The 18,103-nt window shown below is 42.6% G+C and overlaps 1 protein-coding gene across 1 annotated transcript; it reads right to left on the bottom strand.

The window, feature by feature from the left end:
- Positions 1-448: 448 nt before the first annotated feature.
- Positions 449-14,209, bottom strand: ANAPC5 (anaphase promoting complex subunit 5). Its single transcript, XM_054082759.1, has 17 exons — positions 13,960-14,209; positions 13,100-13,179; positions 12,789-12,898; positions 12,187-12,382; positions 10,952-11,018; positions 9,670-9,771; positions 8,478-8,668; positions 7,477-7,558; positions 6,644-6,733; positions 5,528-5,709; positions 4,913-5,048; positions 4,602-4,676; positions 3,743-3,864; positions 2,483-2,590; positions 1,822-1,969; positions 1,063-1,225; positions 449-693 (listed from the first exon to the last, which is right to left on the bottom strand). Exons 1-17 carry the CDS (start codon positions 14,161-14,163, stop codon positions 479-481), a joined length of 2,271 nt encoding a protein of 756 aa, XP_053938734.1. The 5' UTR covers positions 14,164-14,209; the 3' UTR covers positions 449-478.
- Positions 14,210-18,103: the final 3,894 nt, after the last annotated feature.

Genomic DNA, 18,103 nt, shown 5'->3' with positions numbered 1-18,103 from the left:
CATCTGTTTCTACAGAGTAAACAGAGACTGAAGACAGGTTAAATGCAAGGACACATTTCAAATGAGACTCCCCATTCTATACCACTTAACACGAGGACAAAGGAGCTTCACCTGCACTTTCCACTAATTTTGTACCCCAGTGTTCATAAAGCCAGCATTGATTTTGAGAACATCACTAAGAACAGACTGTTTCATCATGACTGTTCTACTCACCTCAGCGTGTTTACAATGCAGTCAAGCAACTTTTTATTCCCCCATTCGATTCCTATTCTTAATTTTAAGGACAGAATAGAAGTGAAATGTGTGGAAACCTGATGTTTCCCCTTAAGTCATTACAACAAAACACAAGTTTGTTCCATAGAAGACCATAATTTATTGGCACTTATTCTGAAACACAGATGACCGAATATAACAAAAAGACATTTGTAAAAAAGAAAAAAAAACCAGGGAAAACAAACAAATCTCCTCTTTAACTACATCACTTGAAGGCATTGATCAAGGGGACACCGTGTGCCGGCAGTTCCTGGTGCAACTGACGGAACAGCATAGCACATTTGTTCCTTTCCTGGGTCTTGCCTAGGGTGTGGAACAGCCGGGCCTGGAAGTAGAGAACATCTCTGAGCTGCTCTTTGCAGTCCACTTTGGCAAAGTAAGTCTTGGCTTCATTTAGATTCGAGATAGCAGATTCCAAAACTGTGGGAAAAAAGGGGGACAGTCATATTTAAGATAATGTCACAATAACAACTCCAAGCAATACAGCTCAATTCTAAGGAGCCCAATTATAAATTCCTCAGCTTTTCAAAACAATTTGTGTCTTAGCAACATGGTCTTTCAGCTCTTTTCTGTTATTCAGCCTCTGCTGCAAAATATGGCTGTGAAAGTATGCAGATAAACAGGATTCCATTATAAACACAGCATCTGTTTAAAATCTAATTCCAAATTAATTTTGCTACCCGATATCTAGGAAACACAATGACCATGTAGGACTTGGATATATACACTGGTCTGCACTTCCCAACTTTGGAGCGCAGACTCTGAGAGGAGGATTCCTTTTCACGCTACCTTCAATCTTCTTCTGTGGAGTGTACGAAGCTGCAGAAGCCACCTGACATTTGGCTACCAGGAACATGGCACAGCCTTTGTCCAGGACGGCTCCATGGGCCAAGATGGGTTCTATAGCCATGTGCAGAATATTCAGGGCTTGTTCAGGAATGCCAAGGATCAGCTGAAAGAGAAATAATTGCTGGTTTAATGCTGGAATCTGCCGGCAAGAGCGGCATCTTCAGAAGACCAACCTGAGCCACATCTGTTTCCAATAACACAATGTACAACAGACAAGGATAGAATTTTTTTTCTGTGTAATCTTCTTTTTACATCAAAAATTATTAGTGGAAATGAGCTACTATCTGAAATCATTCGGCACGGCTTCTCCACTGCAGTCAGTGCTGGCAAGCACATCTCTGCCAGCTCAGAATAAACAATATAACTGAACTCCATTACAAGCATTATTTTTAACTCAAACACATGCCAAACTGCTTCTAGAAAGCCAAAATACTAGCAGGAAAAATAACAACTGAAGAAACAAAAGCAGGGCCAACTTACGCTTGCCTGCCTAATGACATGCAATAACTACACATCTTAGTGATACAAATGCAACTTGAGTTTGATTAACTTCCTCAAAAGATTTCACAATTGGAATATACTTCTTGGGAATCAATAATTTAATTCCATGTGTTCTTAAATCTCACAGGTTAAACCAGTATCCAGATCCCCAGAATAAATGCTGCCCTACAGCGCTGTGCAAACACACCCCAGACATACCTGAGAGAAAGCCAAGTTCAGCACAGTTTCTGAAGCCAAGTACTGCAGGCTGTACTCTCGCGCGAGGGCGAGGGCCTGCAGCAGGACAGGCAGCGCTATGGTATGGCACGAAGATCTCCAGTAGAGCTCTGCTATCGACAGCAGAACACTAACACCACAGGAGGAAAGAATTACAAACATTTTCTTCTGATGAAAAACGCCCCCTTGTTTCCCAAACAATTATTCCATCCAATAGCAGTATTGATTTTACTATGAATTACATTACTGCATATACAATAAACTTCAATTAGACCCTTAACAGGAGATGCCACTGACATACAAAAGACGAAATAACACACTAACTACTCTGAAGGTACAATCACACACATGCATTTCTATTTCCTCTTTATTTGGAATGCAGCGTTTCCTTCTACCTAGGTGTTCATGGAACTTATTTTAAAGTTCACTACCTCTTAGTTTACACGTTAAAAATACTAGGTTTCAATGCCACAACATTTTGAGGATTCCTCCATACCACGATTCATAAATGAAATGATTTTGTAATCTCCAAATCACAGTAGGTAATCTGAAGAGTAGTGAAGTCTGGACACAGACAAATTGAAATGCCTGATTCTAATCACTGCAAAGTGGCTTCAATACTCTGAAAATGAAACATTCTTACCTAATCACCATCTCAGTGTTCTTGATTTTCTGGCAGTGGATCAACAATTTCTGCAAAAGTTTGTACGCCTCTGACATTTGATTTTGGGCTTTCAGTACAATGGCTTTTCTGCCGTGGTAGAAAGAAAAAGTCACTGATCAGATTTTTACATTTTAGATACAGTTCTGCTCCTCAGAACACAGCAAAATAGGTCTCTTTTTTTGTGACCTCTCTTTCTTGTATCTGCAGGATGGCATTCTGAAAGAGTGTACGCGTGTTACACACACCGGCAGGGGGGAAACCAGCTGTCTCCACTTCCAGCTGGACAACTCACAGGCACAAAGGACCAAACTCATAAATCAGCTTTAGACAGAAAACAGGGATTGTCAAAACCAAAGGCCAAGCAGGCAGCAGAAGTGGGAGGGCATGCAAGCTGGAAAGCACAAGTAATTATTTGAAAGAAAAACAGGTATGAGGTAAAGTAGCTAAAATTGGCTTGAGCCGAGAAGGACATGGAGCACCAGGGAAAGAGCAAAAACAGGGAAATAAGAAACAAATATACAGCAGCAGGGGATGCATAAAAACACCCTGAACCTATACACTGAGCAGTATATTTAAAGATCAGAAAAATCACAAACAGTCCAATTCCAGAAGGACAAGCATCAGGTCCCACAGCTTGAATACCGATCTTCCGGCTTACTGGCATTGGCTATGTTTTTAGGCGTTTTGCCTCATTGAAAATCAACAAAAACCTGCTTTTAACAGAGAGGTTTTTTTCATGCTCACCAAATAACAAGTTTTAACGCTACCTATTTCTAACAAGTAATTCTCATTTAGAAACAAGAGCCTACTAAGGTGAGAGAAAAGCAATATTGTTCCATTTTGTAGGGATAGAAACCAGGACAGATGCAGACTCGGGCTCAGACCAGGCCTGAGATCCCTAGATATTTGACATAAAATTCTGCTTTGTGCTTAGGTTTGAGTACATTTTCCATGGCAGATTTTGAAGTATTTTGTGTTCTCATAACAGATCTACAGCTCTAGAACAACATGACCTTCATTAATGCTATTCCAGTTCTTAAAATGCCCACAGAAACAACTAGAAACCATTATTGCAGGGCATACTCTACCGAATAAGCACTACAGGTTAGACAACATGACCATAATTGGTTCAGGAAAGGGAAGCATGTAAGCACATGACTGCCAGCAATCATTTTGCTAAATCTTTCAGTGTCTTCATAGGACATATCTGCAAGTGTATGCAGATTGATGATTTCTTACCTGTATACGCCTTCAGTGCTATTAAGTGCTGTAATTCCTGCTACAAGAGAGTCTGCTACATGATATCTGCCATCATTCATGGCTCTCTCAAATTGTATTTTCTGATCAAACAGCATCCAGAGCTAAACAAAGAACATTCAGAAACATGTTTTAGAAGAAGTGCCTCCTCATTTTCTAATCCCATGTTAGAACTTACTTTTTTTCCCCCCCCTGTGTCTAGACACAACTAATTCCACTGTCCAGTTACTGGATTTACTAAATTACTGTCCTCAACGGAAATGCTCAGGTCTGGATCAATGTTTCAATACCAAACCTCACCTCTTTGACTGAGTTTTAAGTAGAAAAGCTCTTTTAAATCATTACTAATGATTTAGTGAAAACAGAACTAAACTATATTTAATGGAATCTTTAACACTTGTGTGTAAATATTATCTTATAGACTCCTGCGTTAACATGTTTCCCAGAGTCACACAAAACCCAGCTATTCTCTCAGTTATTTCTGGATTGCAAGATATCAAAATAAGCAGTACTAATTAAGCAGAACTTGAAGCTCCAAATGAATGCAGAGCGTTTCATTCCTACATGTGCACATGAAGGAGATGTGTATTCCTCTGTCAGTGACATTTCTATTTAAACAGTTTTTTCTTAGGAGGCTGTGGTGAGATAAACGTCTCGCCAGTCTTAAAATAACAGAGGCAACTTTTTCATGCTTTTGTAGAAAAGTTTATGGCACACAGCTTCTTCTGAGGTCATGAGCCAAACGAAACGAGCAAAACTGCCCCAGGCACACAGAGGAAAGGATTCAGATCCTATTGTATAACAGATACATAATTTACAGGCTCAATCATAAATATTCTACCTGTGCATGCTGACTGTTGGGAGGGAATCTTTCCTTTAGGTGTTTCAGTATTTCAGAAGCAGCTGCAAAGTATCCCTGTAACGCAGAAACAGCACTGATAAACACATACTGGGGTGAGCACCACTCTCCTTGATTTCAACACAAGCCCCACGGAAAGAACTTGCTAAGAAAAAACCCTGTATTTCCTTTGCCCCCAATGCAGATGTTAAAAGGCAGAACAAAACACGAGTCAAGCCTCGCGCTCTCTGTCAGTAACACCTACACGTCCTCTCTTCCAAATGACATTTTGTGCCACTCGCCACAAAGCTCACCTGCTCTGCGTGCAGCTCAGCCAGGTGACACAGGACTACAGCAAAGGACTCTGTGTTGTTCTGCTGAACGCCCACATTCACAGCCTCCAGACTGTTCATGCTTAGCAATGTTTGGGCTTGTTGAAGTGCCATGGTGCTTGCGCAAGAGAAACATCTTTTAGCTTTCAAGCAACAAACAACAACCATTTTTAATCTATGGACTTGTTATGTCAACAGTCTATGTTTTCTGGTAAGCCAGAGGCCTGGGGGAGGATGAACTTGAGAAAAAACTGCTCTCCAGGAACTCTGGACTATGCGAGCACATCAAATACTTAAGTTCTGAAAGCCACACACAGTCTAAGCACACAGATGCTGAAAATGGGGGCACAGGAACAACTTATGATCTATTTGCCACTACTAAATGGAAACTCAATCTCTTCACCGGTATGAGTTATAAAGGAACACAAGAGAATGGAAATAATTGCACTCAGCCTGTACTGAATCACAGTCTGATGGCTTTATTTTAGTGCAGTGGAGAGACACAGTCACTTGTTACACCTACATAAATAACTCTAAGTGCATTATGTGCTAACAAGTACCGGGAGCTAACCCAACAATCCAAAAGAAACAGAATACCTGCGGCCGTATAATCTCCAAATGGCAGTTTTCTGCGCTATACTAATATCAACGAGCTCTGACAAGCTGTGTTTCCAGTGCAACAGATCAGAATCTTTTAAGGCATCCATTAGTTTGTTGGCAGCCTTTCCTGCAAAAGCTCTTTGCTGAACCAAGGATTGTATTCCCAGGGAAGCAAGGTACTGGGAAGAAGGGTAAAAAAAATACCAACAGCATTGAAAGACAACAGAATTCACTCTACTTTTGAATTACACAGGAGCAACAGTTCTAAACTAAGAAAAAAAATCCCCCCCCCCCCAAAAGGAGGTGATGTTATCCAGCACAGACAAAGGAACACTGCTCCAGGCATTTCTTTGAATACCTACTTATGCACACCCACACATACCTGAATGCCATTTTGTTAGATGTGAAAGGTAATTTCCACTCCCCCACAAAAAAAGCCTTAAAGAGGATGACAGGACTTGTACCTGGATGAAACAGCTGCAAAAACACAGAGCCTTCCCTCCCTTTCCCCCATCAAGTGGCTATGCCTGCTTTCACCTCCCAACATCAGCAGTTCAGTTCCTTTTAGAACGATTCTCTTAACAAACAGACTGCAGATCTTGGGGAAGACAGAACTAAACATTAACAGCCAACAGATTCAGGACACAAAACTATCTAAAGGGAGGGCTGCCTTGCAAGGTTTCACAGCTGGGACACAGCTGTACAAGTAAACATGTGTTCAAAGCCCTGCCAGAGGCATCAGCACTGAGTTTCACAGAAGGCAGAGGCATAAGAACCTCCCTCGAGCACCAACAGATTGTGTGACAGGCCTAAGACTGAAATGGTGCATGGGGCCAGGCTAGTAGCCACAGACAGTGGCCAAAAAGCAAACAATTAGAAGGAAAAACAGTGAGTCTTGCAATAATGCACTCTCCTTAAAGCGACTGAACCCTGGTTTGTTAACACGAAGAGTAAAAATAAAGAGCTACATTTTGGATTGTTAAAATACATCTGCTTAATCTCAGTCACATATTTTGAACAGACCGGCCACAAAATCCAAAACCCTAACATGCACACTCCCCTCATCACATGTTTGTCCTAGAATAAAGCCAAGCATAAGTGAAATGGACTTACCGGCAAGCCAAAATGTAAAGATTTGTTTACAGAGTGCTCTAGCAGAACACAGCTATCAAACATCTTCTGCTCCAAGATGCACAACCAACTCTAGCAAGGAAAAAAGTTAAAATCTGATTGCAAATAGCTGACGGCTGCAGTACTTTTCTCTTCTCTTACTTTCTGCACAGAATGCACAAAATCTCACTGGAATATACCCCCCCCCCTTCAGAATTAATAGGATACTAAGGAAAAGTCTATGAAATGCTGCAGAGCAGAATATATCACAAGTGCAGCGAGGCTGGGACATTGGCGTGACAGCAGTCAACGCTGGAGGTTCAGAGCAATGCACAGAAGCCCCATAATACAGTTAACTGCAGAAAGCAGCATCCCAGGAGCTTGATACCATTGATGGCGACTCATTATAAAAATTTTAATTAGAGAATGAAATACTAAAGAATCGAAGTCTTTTTCTCCTCCGTTCTGCTTGCCCAAAAGCAGGTTGATTACTCTGTGAGGCAGCAAGGAGGAAGTTCAAGACACGCTTTGTCTCTTTAAAACACATAAGACTAAACATCAAGCTTAATACTGAGATCTTAGGTGCTCTCGGATCACAACTCCTGTTTAAGAAAGTAATCCTGAGTTGCAACAAAACTATCCCACAGTTTCCCTGCAGTCATTTGCTCTGGGTGACCCATCTGCCAGTAGCGATGCCATCCCAGTGTTGGACAGTCATACTTAAATTACTGATGCATTTGATGAGATTTGTAAGAGCGGTTCTGCAACAGTTCACTGGGCAAAGAGAGAATACAGACAAAGGTGACTTAACTTCCACCTCAGCACAGCTCTCTTACCAGGCAGTGCTGCAAGCAAACATGGTCGTTAGACTCCTGTGCAATCCGGATGGCTTCCTGAAGCGCAAGTTCAGCCTGTTGGCTACCGGCAAAGGAAAAGGGAGAACATATTAGTATTCCCAGTGCTAAAAATACAGCATTACAATACAGAGGAGGAATACTCATCTAAATTATGCATACTGCACTCATAAGAGAACTCTGACTTAATAGACCACATGAGAAAGCCTGTATTTCCCTCCTAGCACTTCAGCAATATATTCTAGTCCTGAGGGTAATAAGCAAAATGGCATCTGCAAGCCACTACAAAAATGTAACCCCTAAGTGGGCTTTCAAACATGCCAGTGTGCGAGTTATTGTTTGAACAGGAGCAACATTAAGTATCTGCCTGTATAGAAAAAGTTGTTGCTCTATTTTGCAGATGTCTTTCCCATCTCCAGTCCTTTTACACAGTGCACACAGGCAGCCGTCAAGAAATGCAAACCATACACAGAGACAGATAAGGCAGCTTTATCAATAAAATAACACCGCCCCACAGCATTTTAAAATTAAAAAAGCTCAGAGGGCTTTTATTTTTAATTATTCTTTTTCCAGATCGGCTCTATGTTGAGTTGAATATTAACAGAAAACCAACCACAATTTCTTGAGTGTATAGCTGAAAATAGGCATTAATGTCCACAGACCTTCTGAGGTCATGGAATGTAGCAACTGAGAACTTAAATACCTAGAAAATATTTGCAACTGGACACAGATAAATGTGAACTCTTATGCTACTGGAGATGGCTCAATTATTATGGAAACGAAATAAATGTCAAAATAAAACCAAAACAAAACAAATCAAGATGCCAAGAAAATTCCAATCCAACCCAACAATAGCTGTTATCCAATTAGAGAAAGTCCCTTTTCCTGAAGAGATTTTCAGGATCAATGAAAGGTCCATCTACCAGCACTTACGAGATGCAACAAGGTGAATTTCAGTTGTGTGGCACAAGATATTAACTTACTAATGGCCAAACCGACAGTGCAGCGCAGCCAGATTCAGAGCTGCGTATCTCAGACTCCGACCATAACCTTCATCCCCGTTGCTTTTGCTTTCTGCTCCAGTGAGAATTAAACGATCAAAATAATGAAGGAGGCTGTGTGTTGAACTGAAGACATCTTGCACTCTGAGACTATTCAAGTAGCTTAAATAATGCTAAAAAATGAAGCAAAATCAGCTTTAACTATACAGATCTATTAAAACAAAGATTTTGTTTATAATTGCTAAGTGTCTTCTTATTGAAAAGAGTTGCCCAACAAGTGCAACCATGAAATACTGTATGGCCAGGAAAGTGTTTGATCAGAAGCTGTGGTGATATTGATGCTACCTGTGCAGAATTTCTGTAAATCTGGGATAAAACTGGCTGTTTCCCCTTAGAGGATCTTCCAAATGGTGTCCCACGGGCCAGGATCTGGCCATCAGAATTATCCCACAGAGTCTGAAACCCCTACAGAAGTGGAATCCCTGTATTTATGCACCGAGTGGGAATGGAGGCATGACTCCCACTGCGTCCCCACTCACAAAGATACTCAGAAGCATGAGCACTACTTCCAAGTGCCACACAGATAGAAAGAAAACTATGTGCTTTCTTCTTGGTGTTGAGACCTGGGCATAACAACCTTTTACGTGGTATGACAGAACACTGGAGAGGAGTTCTGGAGCTGTGAAATCCAGCCTTTGCAAGGAGCAAAGAAAATCCTGTCTTCCTCAGCCCAGGGCTGAGTCGTCTATTGCTTTCAGTACAAATTGCTATTAAGCACCATATGTAAAGTGAACATCGGTAAGCAAAACTTACAGGTACTGCACTTCATGCTGATTTTTAAACTGTGGGAATATGAGGCCTGAAATTTCTTAAGCAAATGTGTATACAAAGAAGTTTTAAATTTAGTTCAACAAGGATGCCCTCACATTGTCCCACCAAAATGAAGAGGATTATGCGTGTGCATAAAGCTAAACGTGGCAAAGTGCTTGGCTTAATTAAGGTCTCTGTACCTTCAGGAGTTTCAGTCTGAATTACCGAACATTTACATGCAACTTGCTCACATTTTTATCAGCTGCTTATATTTCAGTATAGAAGAAATTACTCCCAAATAATCCCATCCTAGAGATAAGGAATCCCTTTACAATCCTTTTGGATGAAGAAAAAAGATACTAACTGCTTCAGCAAAGTCTGGATTAAATTTTAACAAGTTGTTCAATTCCTTTTGTAGAGATGCTGGAGTAAGAGCCTTTGTTTCATCATTCTTTAATAAAGAAGCCTGGAATAAAAATTGAGAAGTAAAAGTAAGATTGACTCAAACTGGAAGGTTACAAATACATCTTCATACAAGCTTGTCAGTTTGTTATCTGCTTGGAGGGAACATTAAAGAAGATTTTCTAACAGCGCTGTCTGCTATGAGGCTGAAATATCAGTGACAGTTTTATGCTGTACTACATTATAGCATTCACTTTCCAGACATCAGAGAGACCAATAAAAGCTTATTCAAAGGACTGTTTAAACGTACTTTGAGAATTCTGTTTAAATTTCTCTTTGAAGAACTAATATGACGGATTTCTCACTGCAATTACATGTATATTCTCACAAAAAAAAAATAATCAGGAAACTAAACAGAAGTAAATCCATAGCTTCAGCAAGTAGATCAAGTAATAAAACATTACAATATCCTAGTTACTAGAATAAGTGCTACTGAATACCAAACAGAGACTTTAAATTTCAGAACCTTCCTAAACACGACGATTTCTCCACGATACTCTAATCAGGAGGGGAAAAATGTACACACACCAGTAACAGGAACTCATAAATGACACCAGTTAAAACCCACAGCGTAACAGAATGTTCTTGCAGTTAAAATCCATACCTTGTGCCAGATCACTGCAGTCTGCAGTGTCTTCTCATTCAACCCTACCTCTAACTCTGCTCCTGATTAAGGAGTTCCCTATTCTGCGGGCACATCAGGAAGGTGAAGTGCCAGAAACTGGAGCTGGAGCAGAGGGGCCTGTTTGCCAGCGGTGATAGCAACTGAGAGATGTGTTTGCAGTTATTTAGAACTTATAAACATGTAATGCTTCATGCAGATTTAAAATGTGGGGTTTTTAGCATGCAGCGCATTTACTGATGTTTGTGCCCCACGTGTATTTCTGCTCCATTTTTTATTTATCAGCTGCAACACTCAACCATACTGCGTGTCTAGAAAACATCAAATCTGAGGCCTGGAGTCAGAATGGAAGTGATGTACTTGCAATCAAATATCATCACATGGTGTGCATGCCCAGACAAAACACTTTTAGCCCCAAGTGCTCAAACTGAGCAACTACAAGAGAAATATCAACAAATCTTTAATAGATGTAAGAAAACATCATGTCTAACACTGTGGATAAAATCGAAGGTGAAATTAATGTCATGGATCATTTACTCAACTTTATTCAGAATTAACGTACCTGCTGAGAAAGAAAATACTCTGCTTGTTTCTGAGAAAGAGGCCCACTGCAAGATATCTCTTCCTCCCTGTTAAGAAGCACTCAGGTTAGAAACAAGGGCAATGATAACACGAGGAAATACATTTTATCAGACACTCTACATTTTTGTTTTATAAAGTTTTATGAGATATTATAGCTCAAATCATGAAAGGAAACTAAAAGGAGAAAACTTATAAAAAAGAACGTTTACTACATCAAAGTTCAAAATCCAACAGTTAAGCATGGTCTCTGCAGGCTGAAGATCACAACTAAATATGAATGTGAGCCTAAATACACATGAAAGCCCAAAGAAAAACAGCAGACAGAAGATTTGGGCTTGACATATTCAAATAGCTTTGCTCCGTTTTTCCTTTCTTCTTCACAGCATAATGAATTGGCACTTCGGCCACATCAATCACTCAGGGAAACTGCTGTTCTGCAAGAGCAGGCAGAAGATTATTCCTTGGAAAGTCAGCAACTACAGCATAAAGCCAGACTCCACAGGCTGTTTGTTCACTCATGCTGTAGCAGAGCACGCACAAGCACAAGTTTATATAAAGGCAGTACATTTTAAATATATGAATACAGAAAATGCTTTTGTGATTATTCTCACAGTGGAACCCACCTTTTGCCGGTAAAAAGTCTTAATATTTGAGCCTTATTTTTTATGTAAATAAATGCAAGTTCTTTTTTTATAGAAGGAGAAAATAAGAAACCAAAAACATTAACTGTTCCTTAGCGAGCAACTTTTCCTTGCTGGAAGCAAAAGCTACCTCCCCAGGAGCTGTAGCACATCACACACTAGCACAACCAGAGAAGTCACTCAGCCATGGTCTGTATAGAAAGGAATTGTGGGCAGCACTTGGTCTCCAGCTTGTGATTCCCAAAGAAGCACGAGAACGAGGTCCCATCATCTTCTGAGGCGCCAAGCAGATCTGATGCCAACCACAAGCTTTACCACACGGTGGCACCAAGGAAGCAGAGACACTTCCAAAAACTACAGGATTACAGGATGCTACATCTCAGTATCACAGCTAAAGTTGTTAGCGATGGGACACGCACAGGGCCTACAAGAGTATTTGTGGGATTTGGGAATATTTAGCAGGAGCAGCATCTAGAGCTGGACAAAGCTTAAGCCTACTCTGACGTGTACAGCGGTAACGTGAAATAAGACATTCTCTTAAGAAATAGGAAAGACTGTAATATTAATATATCACCTTAAAGGTACATCGAGTTCTTCTTTCTCCATTTTCCCATCCAGTTCCTCTGTATTCGCCAGCTCCATGTCACTCTCATCGATTCCATTTTTTTTCTCATCATTTCGAAAGTACTGCTGAAGGGAGGTGTAAAGTTTATAGACCTGACTGAAAGAGAGCTTATTGTATGCCAAGATCATGTGGCGCAGAAACAGACCTGCAAGGGAGAACATCTGTTATGACAACTGCAAGGTTGCTGTGTCAGAGAGGAGCCTAGAAATCACAACAACCAGAAGCTTAAATTATGTTATTTCATTGTGCTTAAGTGTCTCATCCTACCAAATGCTGAAACTCAAGTTTGCAGGGTGTAAATCTGGAATTAATTTAGTGACAAATCACACAGAGTATCTGATCACAGAAAAAAAACAAGATCAGCAAGAACTGCACAACATGCAAAATTATTGGTTAATATGAAACATCTGACCAAGAGAAAAAACATATTATGTAACCTTTACACTTCCCAGAAGGGAAAAATAAGCTGTATTCCGAGTGAATTACATCAATGATACATAGCACATCAAATATAGCACATCAACTACAGCTTATGGACAACAATTAGTTACCTACTACACTTGTTTTATGAACTTCTGGCTCTGTCCCTGAAAATGCCTCTGAAAGATCATCAAAAAATAGCTCCATATCTTTCAGTTCTCCTTCTGCCATAATTTTTAACCTAAGCAGGGAAAGAAAACCACATTTATTTAGGATATTAATACTATGCACTAAATAAAACATTCTTCTATTTCATGTACAGATAAGAAAACACAAACAGAACCAAGTGGTAACTAATTCACTAAGGCCCAGAAGGTTTTTTTATACACGGTTTGAGGGGCTCCTGAGGGCAGAGGCACGGAGGGGAGGACCTGGTACCCACCTGAGGTGCACTGAACGGGCCAGGTTTGGGCAGGACTCCTCAATGGCCTTGCGCAGTCGCGACAGTGGCATGTCAGGGCCCTGTAAAGGAGAGAGGCATGTCAGGTCAGGCCATGACATACTGATAATGAAAACACCAGCAAATAAACTCTCTAAGACTCATTTTGGAGTTGTAGAAAGCAAGCACCCTTTAATCAGACCTGAGCAACACGAGGGAGCAATTCCATCAATCCTGTGCAGCAAAACAAGAGCTGTTACAGAACATTTTTTTCACTTTGGTGCATATATATAAGTTTTCCCAGACGTCTTATGCATATTCTGTTACTTTCCAAGGTCTAATTTTAATGTTATTATGAAACTTCACAACAGTCAAACCTCTTGCTAATTTGGAGCTTTGGCTCCAGCTCTGCCTGACCTTGCCTTTAAGACAGGAAGAAACTTCAGAAGGGATTACAGAAGAGCCATCCACTCAGCACAGATCACACTGAACACAAGAGATTATCATCGCAAAAAACGAACCATAGAATGGGTTGTGTTGGAAGGGACTTTAAAGATTACCCAGTTCCAAACCCCTGCCATGGGTAGGGACACCTCCCACTGGATCAGGGGGCTCAGAGCCCCATCCAACCTGGCCTTGAACACCTCTAGGGATGGGGCAGCCACAGTTTCCCTGAGCAACCTGTGCCAGGGCCTCACCACTCTCCTGGTGAAGAAATTCTTCCTGATGTCTAGTCTAAATCTGCCCCTCTCCCGTTGGTACCCATTGCCTCTCATCCCAACACTACAGGCTTTTGCAAACAGCCCCTCCCCACGTCTCTTGTAGCCCCTTCACCCCCTCCCTCCTCCTCCTCAGGCCCCGACCTGCAGCAGCGGCAGCAGCAGCCGGTTGAGCCGCCGCCGCTCCAGCAGGGCGAGCTCCACACCGCCGCACACCAGCTCGCTGAGGAGCGCCAGCAGAGCCATCTTGTAGGGGGTGACCCAGTCCTTGATGCCGAAGACGTTAGCGTGGACCACGCCGTTCGTCATCATCGGGTTGAAGTAGAGGCTCTCATGTACGCTCGCCATGGCGGCGCCCGGCGAACCGGGCCCGGCGCGCAGGCAGAGCTGCCGGAGTCGCGGCCAATCAGAGGCAGGATGCGCGCTTGCGTCATCAGGCGCGCCGCGTTACGGCCAATCAGAGGCAGGCTCTGTGATGACGTCATCAAAGGCGCCGCACCGCAGCCAATCAGAGGAGGGGTCTAAGACTGCACCATCACTCGCTCCGCGGCCAATTAGAGGCGAGGGCCGCGCCCCCTCCTCCATCCAATCGCCGCCGCCGGCGCCATTATTCCGCCGCAGCCAAGCAGAGCCCGGCTGTGCGCAGCCGCCGTGGGGCCGGGCGGCGGGCAGAGCGCAGGAGGGGCCGTTCCGGGGGCAGAAGGGGCCGCCTGCAGGGGGGGCTGAGCAGGGCTCCTCCTGCTGAAAGAAATCATGAAACTATAAAACTACAGAAAGGCCCTGGCGTCGAAAGGAGCTAAACGTCAGGTTGCGAGTGGTTTTAGTTTGTTATGAAAAAGAGACATTGGGTTAAATCATAGAATCGTAGTGTGAGAAACACTTCCTCACTGGTAAAATGTTGAAAAGGACAAAGTCTTCGAAGCAAAGACAATAATAGTTTTATTTTACAATTCAGTGCTGAATCGGATGCTGTTCTAAAAAAAAAATCCCATCCTACAAAAGCAGTAGGTAGATATACTACTTTCAGACAAAAAAAATAAGTCCCCAAAGAATGTTTATTTTTTTTAGGTTATCCAACCGTGTCTGGAGACTCCCTTCAGGTTCTCTCCTGACGTAAGACAATTACCTCTTACAAGACAATTAAGCATATCAATAAATTCTTGCAACTCTAAAAGAAGATTTATTCTTTCAGGTTATTTATCCATATCTGTAGATTGCCTGCATATTATCTCTTGATATGATAGATTCATATTACAAGAGAATTAAACATACAAGCCAGCTGCAGCTTCTATTCTCACAACTGAATCAGAGAATCACCAGGTTGGAGAAGACCTCTTAGATCATTGAGTCCAACCATTCCTATCTGTCACTAAACCATATCCTTAAGTACCTTGTCTACCTGTCTTTTAAATACCTCTGTGGACGGGGACTCCACCACCTCCCTGGGCAGCCTCTGTCAGGGCCTGATGACCCTTTTGGTGAAAAGGTTTTTCCTAATTTCCAATCTGAACTTCCCCCGGTGCAGCTTGAGGCTGTTCCCCTTGTCCTGTCCCCTGTCACTTGGGAGAAGAGCCCAGCACCCTCCTCTCTACAACCTCCTGTCAGGCAGTTGTAGGCAGCGATAAGGTCTCCCCTCAGCCTCCTCCAGGCTAAACAATCCCACTTCCCTCAGCTGCTCCTCCTAAGACTCGTTCTCCAGCCCCTTCAATGTATTGGCTTTTTAGCAAAACTAACCTTGAACAGGCGCTGTGAGGTAAATTTAAGATTAGAATTAATGTGGTATACAGGGTGAGCCGAGCAAGGATGTGGTAACGGAGAAATGCAAGGACATTAATAGCTTATTAGGAAAAAACAGCGAGAAGCCGGTGAAAGTTCATCAGTGCAGGACTGTGAAACGGCCACTAGAGATTGCATAAAGATTGTGGAATTTAGGATTTTGGGGTGCATGCACAGTAAAAGATCAAGATAGTATGATTGGTCATGAATATTCACGAGTTTTCTGGGAATGCCATGAATATTTATCTATCTGTAGTGTATAAAATGGCAGGGGCTATGGCAGGGGCTTTCCACTTGAGTTTGGAGCTCGATGGGATCAGTATCCAAACCATGGTCCCATCAGGGTCCTCGTGGCCCTTTGTGGATGTGTCACAGCCCTCTGAGGATGGCATGACAGCCGCTGGCGTTATCCCATGTGTGTGCTGGCAAGGAAAGCCAAGCCAAGGAGCCTGAGGTGCAGCAGCATCTCCATGGTTGGGCACAGTACAGGCCATGCGCAGGGGGCCTGATCCACACTCCGATGCAAGCAATTCCACGCTGCAGCCAGAGAACCCCACAGAGTGAATTCACTCCTGTTAGATCAGTTCTACTGCAAATTAAATGATGCAACAAAGATGCTTCCACACCTAAGTTTTTATTTTTCTCAATAATTTTTTGGAGTACATCATTCAAGGCATCACATTCCCAAGGAAAATACTCCGACTATTATAATAGTTCTTATTTAGCCCAGAAGGCCAAACATATTCTGGGCTGCATCAAAAGAAGCGTGGCCAGCAGGTCAAGGGAGGGGATTCTGCCCCTCTGTTCCTCTCTTGTGAGACCTCATCTGGAGTACTGTGTCCAGTTCTGGAATCCTGAATATAAGAAGGAGATGGAGCTGTTGGAACGGGTCCAGAGGAGGCTACAAAGATGATTAGAGAGCTGGAGCAACACAAGGACAGGCTGAGAGAGTTGGGGTTGTTCAGCCTGAAGAAGAAAAGGCTCTGAGGGAACATTATAGCGAACTTCCAGTACCCGAAGGGGCTACAAGAAAAATGGGGAGGGACTGCTTACAAAGGCTTGTGGGGATAGGATGAGGGACAATGGGTATAAACTGGAGAGGGGCAGAGTTAGACTGGACATAAGAAAGAATTTACTCCCCATGAGAGTGGTGAGGCCCTGGCCCAGGTTGCCCAGGGAAGCTGTGGCTGCCGCATCCCTGGAGGGGTTCAAGGCCAGGTTGGATGGGCCTTGGGCAGCCTGATCCAGTGGGAGGTGTCCCTGCCCATGGCAGGGGGGTGAAACTGGATGATCTTTAAAGTCTCTTCCAACCCAAACTATTCTGTGATTCTATGATTTCTGTAAGCAAGAGACAAACAGAACCCAGTGTTGCCATACCTCAGCATGTGGCCCCAGGGATTTCAGCTGCGTTGTTCCTGATTCATGCCTGGGGGCAGCAAAAGGAGGAGGTGAATCAAGTGTCGAGTCATTTTCTAGAGCACATGTACGTGTAAGAAACTTAATATTGCAGTGGTTGTTGCTGGCATAATTAATGATAGCCTCCCAGACCTCAATGAACCAACACCCATTGAGCTGTAGCTGAATACAAAACTCAGGCAATAACTACAGCTGTCATGTTATAAAGGTCAATTTACTGACGTTTCCTGGAAATAAAGTATGACATCGTGGGTGGAAGCTCTGACGTGGTGGAGCGGCTTGGTGGGGAGGGGTGGGAGGGAAGATAAAGACCAGGCTGCAGCTGGCGCGTGCAGAACTTGGAGGAAAAGGAAATGACAAACATCTGGTTCTGACATCTCCCCACCATGCTCTGAAGCCAACAGATGAATTCAGCTGACAAACCTTCCGTGTGGAGTAGAGAACGTTTAGAGTAAGCGTATTTAAATAAACTCACCCACCTAACAAGCAGCCCTCCAAATAAGCAGCAAAAGATGATTTTGGTCGTATTAAATTCATGATTAGGTAACACAATTGAAAAATTAATCTTTTATCTTAGCTAAAACAGGTTGATGCCACTGAGTGACACACCTGAGCTCATGAAGCACGAAATGGCCACCCTCAGGATCTGGGGATCCTGGCATTTTGGTGAAACACAAAATCTGTCGAAATCTGTAATCTGGAAACCTCAAAAGGTAATTCCAAAGTCCTGTGTGTCTCTGGTATGAAAAGTGATTACTATCATAGTTTTCCCCCCACAGATATTATTATCCAATCCACAGTTCCCAAATAAAGCCCAGAGACTGACTTTTTTCATTATTTATTTTACTGTAAAATGTTGTACAATGTTACATTAAACCCAAATGAACATTCCTGGTAAGAATAAATTCTCTGCCCCGCTCTCTCATGCTGTGTAAAACCTTGGGGGATTACTGAGCTCCAGCGAGTCATCAACACTTGTTATTTCATGGCAGAAGTAACCAGGACACCGAGCATTAATAGATTCAAATCTTTTAATGCTTCTTTGGCACAACCCAGAAGGCTCAGTGAGGGCAAGTCTTTTATTAATAGAACCACT

The sequence above is a fragment of the Cuculus canorus genome, chromosome 17 (genome assembly GCF_017976375.1).
Source record: "Cuculus canorus isolate bCucCan1 chromosome 17, bCucCan1.pri, whole genome shotgun sequence".
Taxonomy (NCBI): Eukaryota; Metazoa; Chordata; class Aves; order Cuculiformes; family Cuculidae; genus Cuculus; species Cuculus canorus.
Note: the sequence above shows the minus strand (reverse complement) of the source record. Positions and strands in the feature narration are given on the sequence as shown.